Consider the following 22,333-nt stretch of genomic DNA (forward strand, 5'->3'; position numbering starts at 1 on the left):
TTTTTGGCTATAAATTCCTCTTCCTGTATCATTAGTTTGCCCCACAATGCCATCTTGGGATGGCATCTGAGAAGGTAAAATTTCAAAAGAGCTGTCCCAGGATTTCCCTGGTGGTCCAGTGGTTAGGACTCTGCCCTTTCACTGCAGTGGCCCGGTTCAATCCCTGGTGGGAGAACTAAGATCCTGCAAGCCCTGCGATGTGGCCAAAAAAAAAAAAAAAAAAAAAAATTAGGTCAATGACCTTCAGAAGTAAACAGTAAGAGAGATACTAGGGCCCCATTGCTATGCAGCACAATAATGATGATACATGTAAATTAATATCAAATTAAATTTGTTCTAAGTTTCGTTTTATTTTAACACTAATTTCTATTCACTGAAGTCTGAGCAAACGTGTACAGAAGTCAGTGCTGCTAATTTGGTGATACACATTATTTTTAAAAATCAAAAGGAATATTACTCCCAACATTTAGCTTCCTGTGCCAAACTGAAGGGGATAAAACACCTACTAGAAGCTGAAAAGAAGAGAGGCAAAACATATTGTCTACTTGAGTTTATTCTGTTCTTTAAAAAAAAAAAAAAAAAAGAGGTTAGGGATGGAGGGGGAAATAACCCATAAACACTGTGAACAGGAACCAAGACTCCAAGACTTGGGCATACTCCCCCTACCCTCAACCTCAGTTCTCCACGAGACTCCCACCCACCCAATTTTCTTTTAAACAAGACACCCAAATCAGCAGCAAAGGTACCTGGGATAGTCACTGAGATTTTGAACACTGGGAATGGGAGGGAGAAAAGTCCAAAAAAATAGGAGTTGGGAAAAAAAGGGAAGGAATGAGGGAGAGGCTAGGCTCTGGAGGACGGAATTGGGCCATGAGAGGCAGAAGTGAGCCAGTATGGGGGTACCCCTCCTGACTGCTGCTGCCCACATTCCCCAGGACCCCAGAGAGCCCCATGGTTTGTTCTGCAGTCCATCCTCTATTCCCCAAAGGCCTCACAGGCCCAGCTCCAAGTCCTCTAGCTCCTCCTCCAACGCCCTCCTCCTCGCTAGCTTCTCCAGCTGCTCTTTGCTGGGCTGGCTGATTTCCCCAGCCTGGATCCGCTGCTGCAGCTCTTCCACCTGCCGAAGCTTCTTCTTTAGGTTCTTTATCTTCTTGGCCTTCTCAGCGGTGGCAGCTGAGTCAGGCTGGTCGGAGGCAGCTGCAGGCGCTGCCCGGGAGGCCTGTGGGGCACTGGGGACCTGGGCTGTCTCTCCCAGGGACACCTTCTCGAGAGTCCGGCTCAAGGCCTCCGCCTCCCCTTTCTCTTGCTGCTGCCGCCTCTTCTCCTTCCGCTTCAGGTTGCGTTTGGCTGTCTTGGAGAGGGCTGGTTCACCACCTTCCGGCCTGGATGGGGTGACCGGAGCAGTGGCCTCCGGGCTCAGGCCAGGGGGCAGTTCTGGTTTACTCTTGAAAAACTTCACATACTTGTTCTCATACCTGCGGAGAACAGTGTCAAAGAATCACTGACTTTTCGAGCCCTTTTCCTAACCTTGTAATTTACTTCACCCTTTTCACTTTCCTGCTTCCTTCCTCTGCCTCTGGTCCCTTCCCAACTTTCCTCTGCTCTGCAGTTGTAGGATCCCTAGGTCCTAAAGCTCTGGATCTCTGAATGCTATTTACAGGTTCTGCTGAACAGAGGCCATAGCAACAGGACTTGTCAGTCACTTGGTTACTCATCCCTCACTCATCCCTGAATCCCAGCCCCCTCCTTCCCTTTCCTAGGATCCTGGGATCAGGAAATTCTTCCCTGATCTCATAGGCACACATGTTCTTTCTTGCCGTAGGGACCCCATTAAATACTCCCTCCTCACGCCTAACCACGCACACTGGGACCTCCTCCTGGGGCACATAGCCTTCTTTCACCCTCCGCTGCTTTCGCCAGGTCCCGTCAGGTCGCTGTGTTGAGGCGATGTACTTGCCTGAAATGGGAGAATTAAATTGGAGAGTTACTCTTTCTAATTTTCAAATATCCCCCAAGGTGAAAGAATGCATGAATGCACACAGCATCCCCCAGCACTTTCCACTAAATGCATCCATTAAGGCATTCTTTTCTCATATCAACCTTTAATCCCGCTCTCATTATTTACTGAGTGCCTATACACTGTATAAAACACCATCCCTGCCTCAGGGAGTTTCTACTTTTATAATCTAGTTGGGAAGACAGGGCAGGCATAGAGGAAGTTAAAAAAAAAAACAAAACAGCATGAGGACATCAAAGGACAGTACATGAATAAGAGGCTAAAAAGGGCAAAAACAAGAATCATAGGAAGGAAAAATGACCAGGGATGTAGAAAAGGGGAAGTTTTATTAAGGTGGATGGTGAAAAATAGGTCAACTTTCAGGAATCCATACTGTAGATATAAAAGCACCAGTACACAAGGCTATATGTAAAGATGTTTGCATTATAATAATGTTGCTGCATTATTTAAATTAGCAAAAAGCTGAAAGCAACTTGAATGACCATCAATAGATGAATGACTAAATAGATGTGGGTCATCCACATGCTGGAACACCGTGCCGTTATGAAAAAGAATGTTAGATACAGATGTACTGACCCTGAATGGTATTCATGATATACTAAGTGAAAAAGCAAGTTGCAGAATAATGCGTTAAGATCCTCAAACTTTTTTATTTCAGAATCCCCCGTACGCTCTTATTTTGTAATATTATGCATTTCACTGTGCAATCTTTTTTTTAAAATCACATCCATTAATCTCATCAGAAAACCCTTTACTGAAAAGCTTTCATGCTCCCAGTGGCAGTTACAAGTTTTCCAAAATTCTAATTTCCACTTGAAGGCTTGAATCTTATCCCTGGCAACAAACACTGAGAGTTGTTTTCCTTGAAATGACAGGCTCACTTCTTTCATTTTTCAGGAAAATGCCTATCAGGTACTCAGGTCTGAATTACTATAGTTTGTCAGTGGTTCTTTCAAGGAAAAATAGAGTTCCATGAAAAGGAAGCTTGTTTAGCTTACAACTCCAACAACTGCACCAGTGCTTTTCCTTGAGACACCACTTCAGTGCACAGCAGTGTTTCATGCTTACTTCCCATTTAATTCAGAGAACTCTAAAAAGATGTGTAATTTTCAGTTATAAGATGAATGAGTTCTGGGGGTATAAGGTACAGCATGGTGACTATCGTCAGCAAAACTGAACTGTATACTTGAAAGTTGCTATGAGAGTAGAGTTTCAGTGTTCTCACCATAAATCAATGAAATGGTAATTATGTGAGGTAAAGGATGTGTTAACTAACCTTATCGTGGTAAACCTTTCGCAATATATATGTGTATCAAATCATCACCTTGTACACCTATAACATTGTACACAATGTTAAATGTCAGTCATATCTCAATAAACCTGGAAAAATAAATAGATAAAAAGATGTGTATTAAAGAGCCAGGGTTTAATAAAATTAATAACCTTTATTGCATCATCAAGGATACTCTTAAGTGAAACTGGCATTATTTACTGCAAGCATGTGGCAGTGAAGAACACAATGACCAGTACGGTTTGGTGCCACCACCTTGATTAGTGCTAAGAGGCCAGCAGTTTTACCCACCATTGCTTTTGTACCCTCAGTGCAAATGTCTACTCAGTAAAAGGGCAAATAACATCTCAGTATATTATCAAAATAGTTATGCTTGCAGACCTCCTGATAGGGTCTTAGGGAATCCCCAAGGGTCCTGGACAACATTTTGAGAACCGCTGGTGTAGAGGGTTCTCCCATTCTTTTTGGGGCAAGGAGCAGCAGTTAGAGGTCCAGACAGTTTGTGTATAGGGGCAAAGAGAAAGGTGTGGAAGGACACATACCAAGATACCAAGACTTTAATGCTGGTTACTTTAAGAGGGATAACCTGGAAGAAGAGGTGGTAGAAACCATTAACCTTTAATAACATATTCTTAAAAAAAACACATATATATATTTATATCTTGTGTTACTCTTTTCTTTTTTTTAGTATAACTTGTTTTTAAAAAAAGGAAAAAGAAGAAAATAAAAAAGATTAACAAAATAAAAATAAAAAGTCCAGTCCAGAGCCTCCGACGGGGATTATACATTGTTACACGAATTGGGTTTTTGTTCAAAAGGCAAATATCATTAATAAATTAAAACTAAAACAAAAAATGTTAAAGAAAATGGGTAAGATTTGACAGGTAGAGGGGATGGGAGAAAGAACAAACATGTGCCAAGAAAGGCTTGGATGTGGGGATGGCCTGAGTATGTAAAGAACAGAAAACAGAGGAGTCCAGGAGAACCAGACAGTTCATGATGGGGAATAACATGAAGCTAGGTTGAAAATTAAAAATGGGGCCAGAACTTAGAAAGCCTTAAAAACAAGGTCAAGGAATTTGGAATTTATCTGGTGAATAAAAGAGGGCCACTGGGGGCTTCCCTGGTGGCGCAGTGGTTGAGAGTCCGCCTGCTGATGCAGGGGGCACGTGCCCCGGTTCGGGAAGATCCCACATGCCGCGGAGCGGCTGGGCCCGTGAGCCATGGCTGCTGAGCCTGCACGTCCGGAGCCTGTGCTCCGCAGCGGGAGAGGCCACAACAGTGAGAGGCCCGCGTATCACAAAAAAAAAAAAAAGAGGGCCACTGAGAATATTGTTTGCCGAGCTGCAACAGTTTAGAGACAAGAGTAAAAATTCAAGAATGAAAATACAGGGACTTCCCTGGTGGCCCAGTGGTTAAAAATCTAACTGCCAATGCAGGGGACACGGTTTCGAGCCCTGGTCCAGGAAGATCCCACATGCCACGGAGCAACTAAGCCCGTCCACCACAGCTACTGAAGCCCGTCCACCTAGGGCCCGTGCTCTGCAACAAGAGAAGCCACCCCAATGCGAAGCCCGTGTGCCGCAATGAAGAGTAGCCCCCGCTCACTGCAACTAGAGAAAGCCTGTGCACAGCAACCAAGACCCAATGCAGCCAAAAAGAAATAAATAAAATAAGTAAATTTTTTAAAAAATCATCTTTCAAAAAAACGACTGCAATAATCCTGGCATGAGAGACAGACTGACTGAGAATGGAAAGGAAGAGAATGATGCTAGCCACGTTACCAAAGGATCAAACTCACTTGGTAATTCACTGACTGGGGGAAGCGTAAAGAGGTTAAAGCCAAAGACACTTCAACAAGCTTCGTTTTAGCAATGCCAATCTTGAAAATTTAGCATGAGGAAATAATTCCAACAGGAAAAAACGAAAACAGAAAAAAGAAGAAAGGGACAGTAATCATGTGAAAACTATGGCATTATTTATAAATAGCTAAAAATTAAAAACAAACTTCACAACCAGTTATACAGGAGTGGTTTATAATATAGCCATTAAAAATAATGACAAAAAAATTTTAATCATTAATGTGATATAATGGAATATAAAACATAAAGTTATATATGCTATGATTATTAAATGTTATGCATATTCATAAGTTTAGGAAAGAATGTGCAATACGAAAAGTTACGTTGATGATTGGCTTATAAATAACTTTTCCTTTTAAAAATTCCAATTAATGTTGTTGCTATATTGTAGGTTTTAAAAAATCTCATTTTGGGTTTCAAATCCAAGCGGCTTTGGAGAACGAGTACAACAAAGGAGAGTGAAATTACTTTTGACCAGGTAAAGTAAAAATTTTATGGAGGACAAAGCATCTTTGTGACCTTTGGAAGATGAGCAGGATTTAAACAGGTGGATGTAGGGGTGTGGTTATGAGGAAAGAGGAGAAAGGGAAGTATTTCAGGCTTATAGGGCAACATAAACAAAGGGACAAATCAGACTACTCATTTCCCTACTTAAAACTCTTCCTGGATTCCTGTTGCCCTCAGGGTATTTACATGGAAGATGGAACCACACACAAAGGCCTTCTTGACCCAGCTCTTGCTAGTCTCCAGCCTCTTCACACCCAGTCATTCACACTCTCTGCTCCAGCCACTGAAATAGTCACAAATCTCACCTGACCGTGTCTTTATTCTCTACGCCTTTTTGCTTTTACTTCTTTGGCTTGGAATAGACTTTTCTTGATTCTTATCTTAGTTAACTGCCTACTGGTCTTTAAAGCTCGAGTTCAAGTATAAACTCCTCAGTGAAGTCTTTCCTGACCTCCCCACCCCAAACCAGTTTAGAAGTTGCCCTTTGTGCACCCACAGCACCTGTTGTGGCCTTTTATCATGATCTAATGTTTAAAATAATTGTTTGCTTGCTTAAGAGCAGAAACTTTGCCTTTGATCTTTGAAACAAAGGGCCTGGTCCATGAAAGACTGTAATTAATTCAAATTAATGAATAAATAAAGTTAAGCATCATATTAGGGAATAGCAAGAATCCAGTATATTTTGGCAAAAAGCATATGTAATGGAAAAAGAGACTAAAGGTAAATTAGTCAGAATATGAAAGGTATCCAATCTCCTCTTGAGTTTGGACTCAAGCTTCAGAAGGTGGGAGAACACTGAAGGCCATTAAGAGAGTGCAGATGATCTGCTCAAAGCATTGCTTTAAGAAGATTAACCTGAAAAATGTGTAACATAAACTAAAGGTAGAAAAAAATGAAAGCAATAGCTGCAATGTGAGAAGACTTGATTTAAATGGTCTCTATAAGTGTTGAAAAGAAAATGAAAGAGAAATTCATTACGAAGAATAAGTAGTCAGGATCTGAAGACTGCCAAGATTTGAATGAGAGAGAGGAAATCATTGTGCTACAGTGGATTTAATCTGGTGCTTTTCACATGTTTTCTCTTATTTTTCACAACATCCCTGTGGGCATGCAGGGCGTATAGTAATAACATTATTCACACATGGATTTTAAATGTTTATTGAGTACTTGCTGCTGTGGCAGGCAATGTAACAGAAGCTAGGGATACAACAATGAATGAATAAAGCAAGCAAGGGTCTTGCCTTCTTGGAGCATGCATTCTAATTAAAAAGAAAGGTAGGGCTTCCTTGGTGGCGCAGTGGTTAAGAATCTGCCTGCCAATGCAGGGGACACAGGTTCGAGCCCTGGTCCGGGAAGATCCCACATGCCGCGGAGCAACTAAGCCCGTGTGCCACAACTACTGAGCCTGCGCTCTAGAGCCTGCGAGCCACAACTATGGAGCCTGCGAGCCACAACTACTGAGGCCCATGTGCCACAACTACTGAAGCCTGTGTGCCTAGAGCCTGTGCTCTGTAACAAGAGAAGCCACTGCAATGAGAAGCCTGCGCACCACAACGAAGAGTAGCCCCTGCTCGCCACAACTAGAGAAAGCCCATGAGCAGCAAGGAAGACCCAATGCAGCCAAAAATAAATAAATTTATTAAAAAAAAAAAAAAGAGTCCATAGGAGAAAACAACTTTGTGAAAGTAACTAATTCATTTCTAGACAGGCAGTGTTTTTACATGGAATTAAGGAGAAAGGGACAATGCTAGAAGCATACATTTAAGTACACTGCAGAGATTATAGTTGAAGGCTTAAGACTAGTAAAGATGGCAAAGGCGTGGATGGACCTAGATCCTCTCACACAGAGTGAAGTAAGTCAGAAAGAGAAAAACAAGTATTGTATATTAACGCATACATGTGGAATCTAGAAAAATGGTATAGATGATCTTATCTGTAAAGCAGAAATAGAGACAGAGACGTAGAGAACAACGCATGGAAAATAAGGGAGAAAGGGTGGGGTGGGTGGGATGAACTGGGAGATTGGGATTGACATATATACAATACTATGTAAAAAATAGATGACTAATGAGAACCTACTGTATAGCACAGGGAACTCTACTAGGTGCTCTGTGGTGACCTAAATGGGAAGGAAATCCAAAAAAGAGGGGATATATGTATACATATGGCTGATTAACTTTGCTGTACAGCAGAAACTGACACAGCAGTGTAAAGCAACTACACTCCAATAAAAAATTAAATAAATAAAACACAGCAAAAAAAAAGAAAAAGACTAGTAAAGATGGAGTGTGAGAAAAGATAGGGCAGAAGCTTCTTGAATGGCCATCCTAACTGGAAGCCCTCAGAGATACAAATAGCCCATTATCACAAAGGAATACCTATTTTATGTTATCTTGGTTTCCGTCTCTGGCCTTGATGGTATCCAAAAGTAAAGTCAAAAAGAAGGGAGAGGTTTGCTGATTCCTAACTCTAGAAATAAAAAACATGGGCAGAATACCGTGATTTTCAGTAGCATCTTTGAGAGAACCAGAAACTAGAGGTTAGAGACTGCTACTGTAAGAACTTTGTAAGCTTTGTTATTTCCCCACATCTGCTATTTTGTAATCCTCAATCTATTTCCTTAAACTGAAAAGGGCTTTGTTTTCAGGGGTGGCAGGAAGACAGTGAAGAGACAACACAGCAAGGCTTGAAAGAACTCCAAGGGGTTAGGTGGAAGTGACTGTTAAAGGTGTGCTGAATCCCTGGGGCCTGTTTCAAAGTTAAGAAAGGAGATCTGGGTCACAGATCTGAGCCTGAGGATGACCTCAGGGCCAACAATTATAAGACTTAGACGTGGTTTCTTTTCTTTCTTTTTTTTTTATTAGTCATCCAGACATGGTTTCTAACATAGAGAAAATATTAAAGAGAAGATCCAATCTGGAGGAATGACCCTGGAAAAACGGCCATGATTATTTTCCTCAAAGAAGAAAAGGTGTCAGCAACACTAGGAAATAATCCTTAGAAAAGAAGGACCAGGACAGTACTATTTCATGGAGACCAAAAGAGTTTGAAGTAACGGCAGGTGATTAACAGTATTAAATATTACAGAGAGATTAAGGAAAAGCAGAACTGAGTAGGAAAAGGTTATTCATTTTGGAAATTTGGAAATCCCTAATTATGTTCAAGAATACAGCCTCAGACAAGTAGAGTGGTCAGAAGCCAGACTATAATTAAGTGCAATGGACGTTTATTGAAAGCCTCCTATGAGAAAAATACTGTATGAAGTGCGACAGGGATTATCAAGATCAGTAAATGGCCCCTACTTTCAAGAAATTTACAGTTTAAGTAAGGAAGAAGGTGGGCAAGTTAGGCAAACAAAGAATAAGACAAAAGTATAAATGTCTTAAGTATCCCTAAGAGACACTGACACATAACTAATAGGAGATTTCAAGAGAATAAATAACCACACCCCATTTGATGGGGGAAGGTGACAGGAAATTAGGAAAATCTCAGGGACTTGACCTCCAAGAGTAGGAAGCAGTAGTAATAATAACAACAGTAAATCAGTGGCTGATATTTTTGCAGGCAGAGAAAGGAAGGGAAAGGGCATTCTAAGAGGAATAACAACAAGCAAAATGATGGCAGTGTAAAACTCACAGTATGTTAAGAACAATTAGGAAAGAATGTTTATTAATGAGTGGGTACTTTACACCAGGAACTTTACATATACTACCTGACTGAATCTAGACAATAGGTAGATTATTATGATCTACAGCTGAGCAAACAGTCTTCAAGAGGTTGAAGATATGTCCAAGATCACAAAGGCGGCATGTAGCTGCAGTCTGAACTCAGTCCTGACGCCAAAGCTTACATACCAGAACACATTCCACCCGTTTTATACTATACTGCCCAGTTTCACTAGAGGGTTTAGGCAGAGATACAGTATGTGATGATACTGTATTGAAAAGTGGTTTGTGCTCATATTAGAGTATCTTGAATGTAAAAGTGAATGGTCCATATGTAAATTTGATAGTTCCAAAAAGATTACAGCAGCTACCGTTTATTGAGTGCTTGCTTCATACCAAGGACAATACTCAGTGTTTTTGTGTGTGTATGTATATATATATATATGTGTATATATATATATATATATATATATATATAATTTTTCTTTTTTAAGATATTTTGACATGGATCATTTTTAAAGTCTTTGTTGAATTTGTTACAATATTGCTTCTGTTTTATGTTTTGGTTTTTTGGCTGCGAGGCATGTAGGGTCTTAGCTCCCTGACCAGGGATTGAACCCGCATCCCCTGCATTGGAAGACGGAGTCTTAACCACTGGACTGCCAGGGAAGTCCCTGTTTATATATATTATTTCATTTTCACAACTCCATGAAGGATTATTCATTTCACAGATGATGAGAAATTTAATAATTTGCCCAAAGTTACAATGTCAGTAAACTGCAGTAGAATTCGAATCTAGGCTGTGGGTTCCAAAGGCTGTGCTTTTTACACCACTATTGTGTATTGTGTTATAAGTGAAGAATACCAGAAAGTTCAACCTCACTAGTAATCAAAGGAAATACAAATTAAAACAATAAAATATCATTTTGACCTATCAAAGCAGTAGAATTTTTAAAGATCAGAATACCAGTGTAGTCCAAGAAGTGATGAAACCAGTATATTCATATATTGCCAATGGAAAAACCCTTCAGAAAGCAATCTGGGGGCTTCCCTGGTGGCGCAGTGGTTGAGAGTCCGCCTGCCGATGCAGGGGACATGGGTTCGTGCCCCGGTCCGGGAAGATCCCACATGCCGCAGAGCAGCTGGGCCCGTGAGCCATGGCCGCTGAGCCTGCGCGTCCGGAGCCTGTGCTCCGCAACGGGAGAGGCCACAACAGTGAGAGGCAAAAAAAAAAAAAAAAAAAAAGAAAGCAATCTGGCTAACTAAGAGAGAGAGTATAACATAGTTCTATCATACAGCAGCATTTCCTAAATATTGTTATGTAATAAAACACTATTTCTGTAAGACATTGTAACAATACTTCTGTAAGGTTACCCAAAAAAAATTGTTAAATAAGTTTGAGAAATTCTGGGTTAAACAGGAAAAAAATTTTTTTGTTCTTATCAGCAAGGCTTAAATGAGTTATGTTCTCGTTCATGGGAATATTCCAATGGAAATGTGGTTTACAGTGTTTCCCAAATTTATTTGACCACAGGAAGCTTATTTTTATTTTAGTTTTTTATTTTACAGCACATCTCACAGGACTACTAAGTGTTCTGAGAATCATACTTGGGGAAGTACAGCCATTCGGTATGATCCAAATTATGTTAAATAGATATGCTATATATGTGCAGAGAAAGAAAAACTAAAAGGAAATGTAACTGTAGTTATCTTCGGGCCCTGGAATTACCAAATATGCATGGGACTTATATTTTATACTAGTTATGAAAATATTTTCCAAGTTTTCTACAATCAATATAAATTAATTTTATAATTACTTAAAAATAAATAAAAGTTTGTACCCTCCAATCCAGTAATTCGACTTCTGAGAAACCTGTCCTAACAAAATAACCCTAGGGCTTCCCTGGTGGTGCAGCAGTTGAGAGTACGCCTGACAATGCAGGGGACACGGGTTCAAGCCCTGGTCTGGGAAGATCCCATATGCCGCGGAGCAACTAAGCCCATGAGCCACAACTACTGAGCCTGCGCTCTAGAGCCCGCGAGCCACAACTACTGAGCCCACGTGCCGCAACTACTGAAGCCTGCATGCCTGAAGCCTGTGCTCTGCAACAACAGAAGCTACTGCATTGAGAGGCTCACGCACCGCAACAAAGAGTAGCCCCCACTCGCTGCAACTAGGGAAAGCCCGCGCACAGCAACGAAGACCCAATGCAGCCAAAAAAAAAAAAAAAAAAAAGAACCCTAAATGCAGACAAAAATTTATGCACAAAAATATTCATAGAGAAAAATATATATATATTCATAGAGTTCTTATAACAAAAATTCTGGAAACAATCTAGAAGTCCAATAACAGAAGAAAGGTAAAAGAGGGTGTATGCCCAAATAATAAAACACTCTGCCAGTATTTTAAAAGATGTTTTCAGAGTTTTTAATAGCAAGGAAAAATATTTATGTCGTTAGGTTAAATGAAAAGGCAACGGGCTTCCCTGGTGGTGCTGTGGTTAAGAATCCACCTGCCAATGCAGGGGACACATGGGTTCGAGCCCTGGTCCGGGAAGATCCCACATGCCGTGGAGCAACTAAGCCCGTGTGCCACAACTGCTGAGCCTGCGCTGTAGAGCCCGTGCTCCACAAGAGAAACCACCGCAATGAGAGGCCCATGCACCGCAAGGAAGACTAGCCCCCACTCGCCACAACTAGAGAAAAGCCTGCACGCAGCAACCAAGACCCAACGCAGCAAAAAATAAATAAACAAAAAAAATTTTTTTAATAATAAATAAATAAATGAAAAGGCAACACATAAAAATGTAAATACCGTCTGGTTAAAAACTGTTTTAAAAATGCACAGAAAAATAGAGATCAGAAGGGTATATGCCAAATTTAACAGTGGACAAATTATATTGAACAAAAAATAAATAATTAAATTTGTACTTAAGGAGCAGTAATCTGGTGACAGTGTGTCAAATGAACTGAAACAGAGAGAGAGACAGAGGTAGGACAACTGTTTAGGAGGTCACAGCAATATTTGCAGGATAAAGGAAACTAGAATTTTATCAGGCACTTAAGATTGACCCAAGTACTCTGCTTGATACTTTACACATGTAATCTATTCTAATCCATAATCTTTATAACAGTAATAATTACAGAACCATTTCTTGGGTACTTTCTATGCGCTAGACACGTACATTATTTCATTTAAATTTTAATTCTCACAATAATCCTATGTCATAGGAGTTATTATTCCTATTTCATTGATGAGAAAACTAAAGCTTGGATTCCCTAGGCTTAAAATTCCCAGGCCATGTAGCTAACAAGCACTGAAGATGGGATAAGGGTAACAACAGCAGAAACAGAAAAAGATACTTTGACAACTGGAGGGTGGGGGGTAGAAGAGGGAGTAAAAGACAATGCAAAAACAACACCCCAGTTCATTTTGTTAATAAAAACAGAAACACCTAGTGCTCTGATCTTGGTTTCCCACACCATTCTTAAGTAAAAGGAACAAGGGCTCCTTAGAGAAATAGCTGATTCTAGGACTGGGCCAGGAAATATGCAAGATGAGCCTGGAGCAGCTTCTAGTGCCAGAAAGTAAGAAAGAGCTAAACAAAACAAGACAAACAAAAAAAAACCCTACACTGATGGGGATATGTCAAAGGGACACAGGGCCAACTAAAAGAGCTCCCAATGTTCAAAGCTGAAACATTTGAGCAATAAAATAAATAAAATAACCCGAAGTTCATATTGATACACATAAATGATTGAATAAATAAATGGCAGAGGGCTTCCCTGGTGGCGCAGTGGTTGAGAGTCTGCCTGCCGATGCAGGGGACACGGGTTCGTGCCCCGGTCTGGGAAGATCCCACGTGCCGCGGAGCGGCTGGGCCAGTGAGCCATGGCCGCTGAGCTTGTGCGTCCGGAGCCTGTGCTCCGCAATGGGAGAGGCCACAACAGTGAGAGGCCCGCATACTGCAAAAAAAAAAAAAAAAAAAAAAAAAAAAAATGGCAGAGAAGAGACAAATCTGTGCAAAAGGATTTCAAATGATGTGTATAAATACTCCATCCTTAAGGAAGGTAGCATAACTCCCCACTCTTTAAGTGTGGGCTGTGAAGAGTGACTTTCTTAAGAGTACAAAATGGAAAGGAGAAGGGGAAAAAAGTAACTTTACAGTGGAGAAACTTTACAAACACTATCTCAGTCAGGAGATCATAGTAAATACCAAGAGTAAAAAAATCTTTGTGATACTATGTATCCTCAATACGATATGATGAAAACATCACTTTACTTCTATAGTCCTCCCCTAAAAAACACATAACCCCAGTCTAATCATGAGACAAACATCAAATTCCAATAGAGGGGCATCCTACAAAAATAACTGACCAATACTCCTCAAAACTGTTAAAGTCATCAAAAACAAGGAAAGTCTGAGAAACTGTCAGAGCCAATAGGTGTTTAAGGAGACATGAGAACTAAACGTAATATGGGATCCTGGAACAGAAAAAAAATTAGGTAAAAACTAAGGAAATCTGAATAATGTATGGACCTTAGTTAATAACAATGTATGAATATCGGTTCATTAATTGCAATAACGATACCATACTAATGTAAGATGTTAATAACAGGAAACTGAGTTTAAGGTATATGGGAGCTGTCTGTATCATTTTCTCAATTTTTCTATAAATCTAAAACTGTTCTAAAAAGTAAAGTCTATTTAAAATAAAGAAAGAGAGAAATGATGCAATAAGTTGATCTTGGGTTGGCTAGAACAATGGTGCCTATAACAGAAATAAGGAAGGAGGGCTTCCCTGGTGGCCTGCGCGTCCGGAGCCTGTGCTCCGCAACGGGAGACGCCACAACAGTGAGAGGCCCGCGTACCAAAAAAAAAAAAAGAAAGAAAGAAGGAAGGAAAAACTGATATTGATTATGGTCAGACTGGATTTAAGGTGTGACAGTATATCCAAGAATGAAAGCTACTCACCAAACAATTAGGACTGACAACTCAGGAGAGAGGCTAGTGCTAGAAAGAAACCATTTTGAAGAGTTAAGGAACAGGGAATTCCCGGCAGTCCAGTGCTTAGGATTCGGTGCTTTCACTGCTGTGGCCCAAGTTCAATCCCTGGTCAGGGAACTAAGATCCTGAAAGCCGCAAGGCCAAAAAAAAGAAGTTAAGGAACAAGTAAGCAGTGAGGAAATGGAAATAGTTTGTGTGGACCTGATATTCAAGAAATCAGGCTATGAAGAGGAAAGAAACAGAAATAACAGACCTTGATTTCTCAATGAAACAGAAAATGAGGCCATCTGTCATAAGAAGAGGAATTAAAAGGGAAAGTCCCCGAGAGCTGAGAAAGGTTGGGGAAATAGCCATGGTAGAATGTAAGCAAACCAACAAAGAAGAATTGGAGAAAAGCTGTGATCTTGGCAGAAGTTAACATTAAGTTATATTATACTGAATGTGCTACTGTCTGTGCCTTTTCTTTAGCCATGTGCTGTGGCCTAGAAGCTGAAGCCAAGAAAACAGTTGATGGGTATGATTCAAGATAACAGAAGTGCTTGCTTAGTATTGAAGATCAAAATGAATGAGGAAAGCAATGAGGATAGTGACTGGTCACAGAGGTCTAGCAGGGTAGCATCAAAAGTAGTCATGAAGATACGTAGACTCAATGAAATGGGAAAGGGAAAGGTCAAGGACCAGAGAACCTAAGGAGGGCAAAAAGCTGATTCTATGGGCATGTGGAAGTAAAAAAGGTGACTGGGTAAGGAAGCTAAAATAAGTGATGGGGAACACCTGAAGGGGGAAGCAGTGTCATAGGTGATGTCCTATGTAGTAGGATATGTAGTAGGTCCAGATTGTAGTGATTCTGATATGTGGCTGGTTTGAAAATTCAAAGGAAAGTTAATGGTCTCATGCTGAGGAACTATACAATAGGAGTATTCCAAAGATGCTGAAGACACTGAGAATGAGTGGAGACACTGAGAAATAGAATAAAAGAAAAGAAAAAAAAAAAAGATATGCTACATCAGGGTCCTTGTGGGCAGTGAATGATGGCCCTGAGGTTTTAGAGAAAATGATATAATTGCATGGCAATACCTTCCATGAGAATTACAGTGACAGTGGTAGATCAATGATCTGGAAGTAGTAAGAGAAAGCAAAAAAGCAGTGTGATTCCTTCTCTTCCACACAGTCACAGAGAACAGTAGATACCTCTTGGTGGGAGGGTAGGGTGAGATGTGATATCTGGATGTCCGTTAAATCAGTTTAAAGAAAACAGTTAAGAATAAAGAGAAGTGTACTGGACAACGAGTAATATTTTCAAAGCACACATTAAAAGAAGCAAACTGAAGAAGTACCTACTATGTAGAGAGCAAGAGAAGAGGTTGTACCACTTTGAAAGGTGAGGTTGCAGAGAAGTAGCAGAGGCTTGGGTTGTCATTAGATACCACAGGAGACGTGGGTTGAGATGTAAGTAACATGGAAAACAAGCAAAGCAAGAGGCATAAAAGGTACATTTTAAAACAGACTGCATGTACCAAAGCACACACACACTGTCACTTCTACAGAATACACATACACAATGAGGGCTACAAAAAACAGTAATACCTTGCCTTGCACAGCATTTTATAAATTGCTTTCACATATACTATCTTATTTGACTGTCACTGGGTAGATATGCACATTTTTCTGAAGGTGGGGAAATTAGGATGGGCTATAGCCAAAATGAAAATCTTGATTTTCAGTTTTCAACACATAAACCTCACATACACAACAGATATTTCAGCATCTCAATCAGCCAGGTTGGAAAATCTTCTCTGATCAGAAGGCACAGTGGGTTCTGTAAACTTGTCACACGGCTTGAGAGGCCACTAGACACCTTCTTGTTCACCTTCTACCACCTTAGATCCCTCAACTCCCATCACCATCGCCAGAGAAGGTACAGAAGGGTGGTGCCATCAAGGAGAAAACTCTAGCTGAAAGTTGTATTAGGGTCCTCTTCCCTTCACACCTCTGTACCTCAGTGACCCAACAATGAAAATAAGGGAGAGTGGAAAAAAGAACTATGTAGCAATGAGGAGGTCTTCAACAGATATAGCTTCGAGAAAAAGAATTTAAACGGGGCTGGGGTAGGACATAAAGCAGGTACACTGAGAGATGGGGGAGGGGAAGAGGGGGAGAGCAGGAATTGGAGGGAACTGAGCGTGGAGGAGCCCCCAAGCCTAAAGAACCCAAAAGAGATATGGCAGCTCCAACTTCTGGACAAAAGCTAAGGGCCCGTGAGGGTCCAGGAGCAAGGTCCAGCATTGAAGGACCCCACGGTTTGGGTGACCGGAAGCGGAGACCCCCAAACACGAGACCAGAAGGGGGCGCAGGTGACACCCCGTAGGAGAGAATGAATGGGGAAGGCGGTCCGGAGGGCGGGGCAAAGGAGGGGCCCCGGGATGGGCGGGGCACAGACCCCTTTCCAAGTCCGAACCCCTACCCCGAGAGCCCGGGGAGAAGCGGCTCCACATCTCCCGCACTCACCGCCGGTCTCATCAGTTACATAGGGAGTCGCCATCTTGAAAACGCAAACCACTTCCGGCGTGAGCGGGCTGGGGTCCCGCCCCCCTACCCACCGGAAGTGGAGTCCTGATCGTAGCAAGCCACCATTTTAGTCTTAAAGGAAGAGTGCACCATTTCGTGGACAGCAGTGAAGGAGGAGGAAGGGAGTAGAAGCTGAAGACTCTAAAAAACAAGAGCCGTGGGCTCTTTTACTGCCACTGATAGCATTATTGAGCGCCTGCTGCGTATACAGCAGTTCTCTGGGCGCCGAGGGAAGTTCCGAGGCACAGCCCCTCTCCTCAAGGCACTCTTCGACTGTCTAGGACCTGCGGGAGAAAAGGGGGCAAGGCCCACCTGCACCCAGAAAGGGCGGGGGGCGGGGGGGCAGCTAATAAATGAGGAAAAGAAGAATATTCAGGCCCTGGCCTTCATCCAGGTCCCAGAGCAGCTTGGGGACATGGGACGGGACAGGCAAACTCCGGGAACGCACTGGGGCGCACCAATGTTGGGGGCGAACGCAAGACCCCAACTAACCCTCTCTTAGAAGGTGGGGAGGTCGAAATCGCGTGCCGATTGCCCTTGGCCGCTCAGCTCAACCCTCTGGACGGAGACCCGAGAGAGGGGAGTACAAGGCCGAAGGCGCTGCCGGTCGGTCACCTGTCCCCGCAGCCTCAGGGTTGCCGGCGGCTTCTACGGCTGAGGAGGCGCGGCGGGCCGGGCTGGGCGGGCAGCCCGGGCCTGGCCCTGCCCCTGGGGCGGCCCCAGGGACTCGGGCGGCGAAGTGATGACGGCCCAAGTTTGCTCTGGCCTTCGACCCGGGAGCCTCCTCGGGCTTGGCCCCAGGGTCAGAGGGCAAGGCGAAGGCTTCCGGGCGGACCCAGTCAGTATTCTAATTAACCTCGTCCAAGTCTCTGGGCGCTGGGGATCGAAATCGGGGCAACGCGCCAATAATCTGAGCCGTACAGTCAGTCCCTTTGCAGCCCTGCCCTGCCCCGTGCCTCCCTATTCTTTAGAGGAACCCAAACGTTCTCCCTCCCCCGCTCTTTTCAGCAGCTCTTGTTCCTTCTGGGCTAAGTCCTGCTAAACTCGTTTCCCTCACAGCTAGGGAGGGGCCGGCTGCAAGTTCCTCTCCTCAGGTGTCTGCCCTGCCCTCTTCCTGCGCACCCCCCCACACACATGTAGCTTTTTCCTCATCAACCCATTTACCTTCCTCCAAATCCCCCACTTTGGCTTAGGTTAATGTCCAACAGAACCAGTTAGCGACCACCTCCAACACTATGCTGCATGTCCCACTTAAAAAACAAACAAACAACACAGAGGAATGGCTGACTAGGAACTTACTAAAGCTTTGAAATGAAGCTTCAGAAGTTTTATGGGGTCACAGCTTGGCTTCTCTTCCATACTCCACCTTCCTGAGTTCCACCAGAGGCCCAACTCAGAAGATCTCAAAAAGACTCATTTAAAAACTGATTTGCATTCAATACACTGTCATTGCAAATGTTCTAACACTGCCATCCTTCACCCCTGCTCTTCTTTCACCAATTGTGCTTCAGCCCTGCTGGTCTAGTATCCTGTCCATAGCCTTGTTACTAAAGGTAAGAGTGAGCTGAAGCATCTAAAAACTAGAGGGATGTGTTGGTACTGACTGTACTACCTGAGGAGTACTAGTGGGCTAATCAAAGGACCTTTCTGCAAGAAGCAATCCTAAAGTGGCCCCTGTTGACCACCCTACCCTAGGCCCCCCACTAGGCCTTCAGACATCCTGCCTCAGCTCTGGGGTTGACGGGAAGTGAAACTCAATTGTCTGCCTAGCAGACCTGCCTGGGACCCAGCCCTGAACCCCGGATGTGTCCCCCACCACCCTGAAGAGGAAGAGGGGAACGAAGAGGCTGGGGAGAACAAAGCTGTTGTTTTTTCCTTTCCCTTTGTTCATTGCGGTTTCTTTCTTTCTGATTTTTATGATGTGGTTGATTAAAGAAATGAGCACCTGGAACTGTAGGCATTAGACGCCTCCTCCTTAGATGTTTCTTGGCCTTTCTTCCTCCCACCCCCACCAATAACTGACTGGGGTATGATGGAGCACAGATCCGAAAGAAGACGCAAGCCTAGAGTATGACAGATTCCACCTTATTGCTTATTAGAGAGATCACCTCATGCCCCACTTTGAAGTCTCAAAAAATGTCTTAAAAGGAGCACCTTTAACTTCATGTAGGAACACAGCTGAGGATGACAGAGTGAAAAAACACAGATCGTACATAGGGTGGTAGCACTGCAAGTGTTATTTGCAAGGAAAGCTGAGTGCCTTAAGGATTAGTATCATTCCAGGATTTCTAGATGAGGGGCTCAGGGGCAGAAAACTGATTGGAAGAGGAACTAGGGGACCTGTTCTTACTTATATTGTATGTTTGCTTAGGATGGCTTATACACATACCCACACAACCAAGCCACTGTTTGGTGCAGTCCTTAAGCTGGGCTATGTCTTTGGCTGTCCTGCAGAACAAAGTACAGGACTTGGTGCGTAATAAACCTTCAAAAGTGCCTGGGGGGGCTTCCCTGGTGGCGCAGTGGTTGAGAGTCCGCCTGCCGATGCAGGGGACATGGGTTCGTGCCCCGGTCCGGGAAGATCCCACATGCTGCGGAGCGGCTGGGCCCGCGAGCCATGGCCATTGAGCCTGCGCGTCCAGAGCCTGTGCTCCGCAACGGGAGAGGCCACAACAGTGAGAGGCCCACATACCGCAAAAAATAAAAATAAATAAATAAAGAATCCGCCTGCCAATGCAGGGGACACGGGTTCAAGCCCTGGTCCGGGAAGATCCCACATGCCGCAGAACAACTAAGCCCGAGAGCCACAACTACTGAGCCCATGTGCTACAACTGAGCCCACGTGCCACAACTACTGAGCCTGCATGCCACAACTACTGAAGCCCACATGCCTAGACCCCGCTCCGCAACAAGAGAAGCCCCCGCTCGCCACAACTAGAGAAAACCCACACGCAGCAACTAAGACCCAATGCAGCCAAAAATAAATAAATTTTTTTTTTAATTAAAAAAAGTGCTTATGATTTCACCACTGAGGAGGTCATGTAGGAAGGAGAGATGAAGGATGGGGAGTGTCCTTGTCTTTTTAAGATTAGAGGGGAGACAGGAGCAGAGAGACAGGTCCTCTCCAACCGCTGCCTCATATCTCCAGTTCAGATGCAACAACGATACTCCAAACCCTATTACTCAGCAGCTATATTTCTGATAAAAATGGAGGATTCTCTTCCAACAAGTCTCAAAACAGTCAAGAACTGCTTAGACCCCTCTGTTTCCACTAGAGGGCCTCGTGTATTCATTCCTTCTCCTCTCCAACCTCCACCAAAAGTATGTATATATTACATTTGTGTTTGTATGTGTGTACACGTACAACATACACACAACACCCACACCCTTCCAATCAGAGGTCTCCCTCCCCCTCTCCACCACCAGGTGTATGAGGGAAGATTCCAGGAACTCAAGCCTTTGTTACCATGCCCTACTTCAATGAAGGGTAGGAGGGGGTTAGACAGAGTTGGGGCGGGGCCAGGGAGCAGGATGCCTAGGTCTTCAGTTCCTACCAGTAAGTCCCTAGGCCTCAGTCTCTCTCCCTTGCTCTACCAGCCTCACCACCATCCATGCTGCCCCAAGAGCCTTAACTACAGATTCCAGACAGGAGAAGCTGAAAGGATCTCCTTTCACCCTGACTGTTGGCCAGGGCCTTCCACAGCACCTGCCAAGGCCAGCAGGTAAAGTGGGAGGGTTAAGGCATGGAGAAAGGGTGGATTCAGACCAGAATGCTCTCTCTTTTTTTTTTTTTTTTTTTTGCGGTACCTGGGCCTCTCACTGCTGTGGCCTCTCCCGTTGCGGAGCACAGGCTCCAGACGCGCAGGCTCAGCGGCCATGGCTCGCGGGCCCAGCCGCTCCGCGGCATGTGGGATCCTCCCGGACCGGGGCACGAACCCACGTCCCCTGCATCGGCAGGCGGACCCTCAACCACTGCGCCACCAGGGAAGCCCCCAGACCAGAATGCTCTTTGCACCTGAATCACAACCCCAGACTTAAGGGAAGAATCCGAGTCTTGAGAGAAGGAGGTGTCCTTAGCCTGGGGAAAACAAATCTGAGGCACCTGGGGTTTGGGTTTAACGGAGGCGAGGAACCTGGAGGCAAAGGTGGGCAGATTCTCTCAAGTAGTGTCAAGCAGTGTGGAACCCGTGTTGGCAGGGAGGTGTTTGGTCTTAGGATGCGCAGTCTGGAACTCTGGCCTTGCTCCTGCGGAGCCTCCTGAGTGTGAATTCAATCCATGGTGGATGGATGGAAAAGAGTTGGGAAGGGAAGTCCCCTGGTGGCAGCAGTTAGGAGAGGGTGAGAAGTTGGGTGGGTGGGCAACAGCCAAGCTGTCTCATCAGCGGCCCCGCCCCCTACCTTGGCCTCCCAGGGTTGGGATGCGGGGAGAGGCTGTGAGTGATTGGAAAGAAGGGAGTGGAAAGACAGAAACTGAGCCGTTACCGGGGCGGGAAGATGAGCTGCGCAGGAATGTGGAGAAAGTGGCACAGACCAGAGCCCTGGAGATAATCGGGGGAGGGAGGAATCGGGTCTGGTGGACTAGAAGTTTCCAGAGTTAGGGGCGCCCGGCGCCGAGCGCGGGCGCCGGCGGGCGGGCCTTCTGGGGTGGGGGGCGGGCAGCTGTGTCGTCAGGAGTGGGGCGGCCCCGCGGCGGCCGCGCCTGCCTGGCCCGTCCCCTCCAGCCCAGCTCGGGCTCCAGCTCCCGCGCCGACGCTCCAGGTCCGACCGCGCGCCCTCCGCAGGCAAGGTAGAGACCCCGCGAGCCCCCTGCCGCCTCCCGCCCTCCCGCACCGGAGCAGGCTGGGGCGGGGGCCGCGGGAGGGGACGCCCCACGGGCTAGGGTAGGGCTGCTGTGCCGAGAAGGAGGAAGCGTGACAGCTGGAGCGGGTAGCTAGAAGGGTTTGCGCCAGGAGCGGGGGCAGCGGGAGGGCTGGCCCAGAACCCCGTAAGCAGTGTTTCCCCCAGACCTTGCCCTCCATCTGTCCCGATGACTCGGACAGATGCTGAAGCTGGCTCCTGGGGACCCGAGTCGGAGGAAAGTCCATTTCGGAACCTGCACAGCACTGCACGGGTGGAGAAGGGTTCTTGTTTGGCCTCCTGGTCCCCAACTTCCCACCCCTCTCCTTTCCACACCTGTCACCGGGAAGTTTCTGAAACTACCTGGGTCTGAATCCCACTTTTCACCTTTCAGTGGGGGAAATGAGCTTTACTGAGGAAGAAATGCAAATATTGCTGGGCATCTCCTCAACCTTTTAACCGTATGAGCCCACATCCCCCAAGCGTGCCAACATCGTAACTTCCTCCTGTACTGCACAATGACACCCACACACAAAAACACCACCCCCTTAATCAGGCAACACTACCATCTGCGATGT

The 22,333-nt window shown here is 44.6% G+C and overlaps 1 protein-coding gene across 1 annotated transcript; it reads right to left on the reverse strand.

Moving 5' to 3' along the window:
* Nucleotides 1-541: 541 nt before the first annotated feature.
* Nucleotides 542-20,532, reverse strand: PYM1 (PYM homolog 1, exon junction complex associated factor; the record flags this gene model as incomplete). Its single annotated transcript, XM_079714951.1, has 5 exons — nt 542-1,475; nt 1,864-1,957; nt 17,412-17,468; nt 17,535-17,741; nt 20,523-20,532. 5 exons carry the CDS (start codon nt 20,530-20,532, stop codon nt 992-994), a joined length of 852 nt encoding a protein of 283 aa, XP_079571077.1. The 3' UTR covers nt 542-991.
* Nucleotides 20,533-22,333: the final 1,801 nt, after the last annotated feature.

This window comes from Hyperoodon ampullatus, assembly GCF_949752795.1.
Source record: "Hyperoodon ampullatus genome assembly, chromosome: 11".
Taxonomy (NCBI): Eukaryota; Metazoa; Chordata; class Mammalia; order Artiodactyla; family Ziphiidae; genus Hyperoodon; species Hyperoodon ampullatus.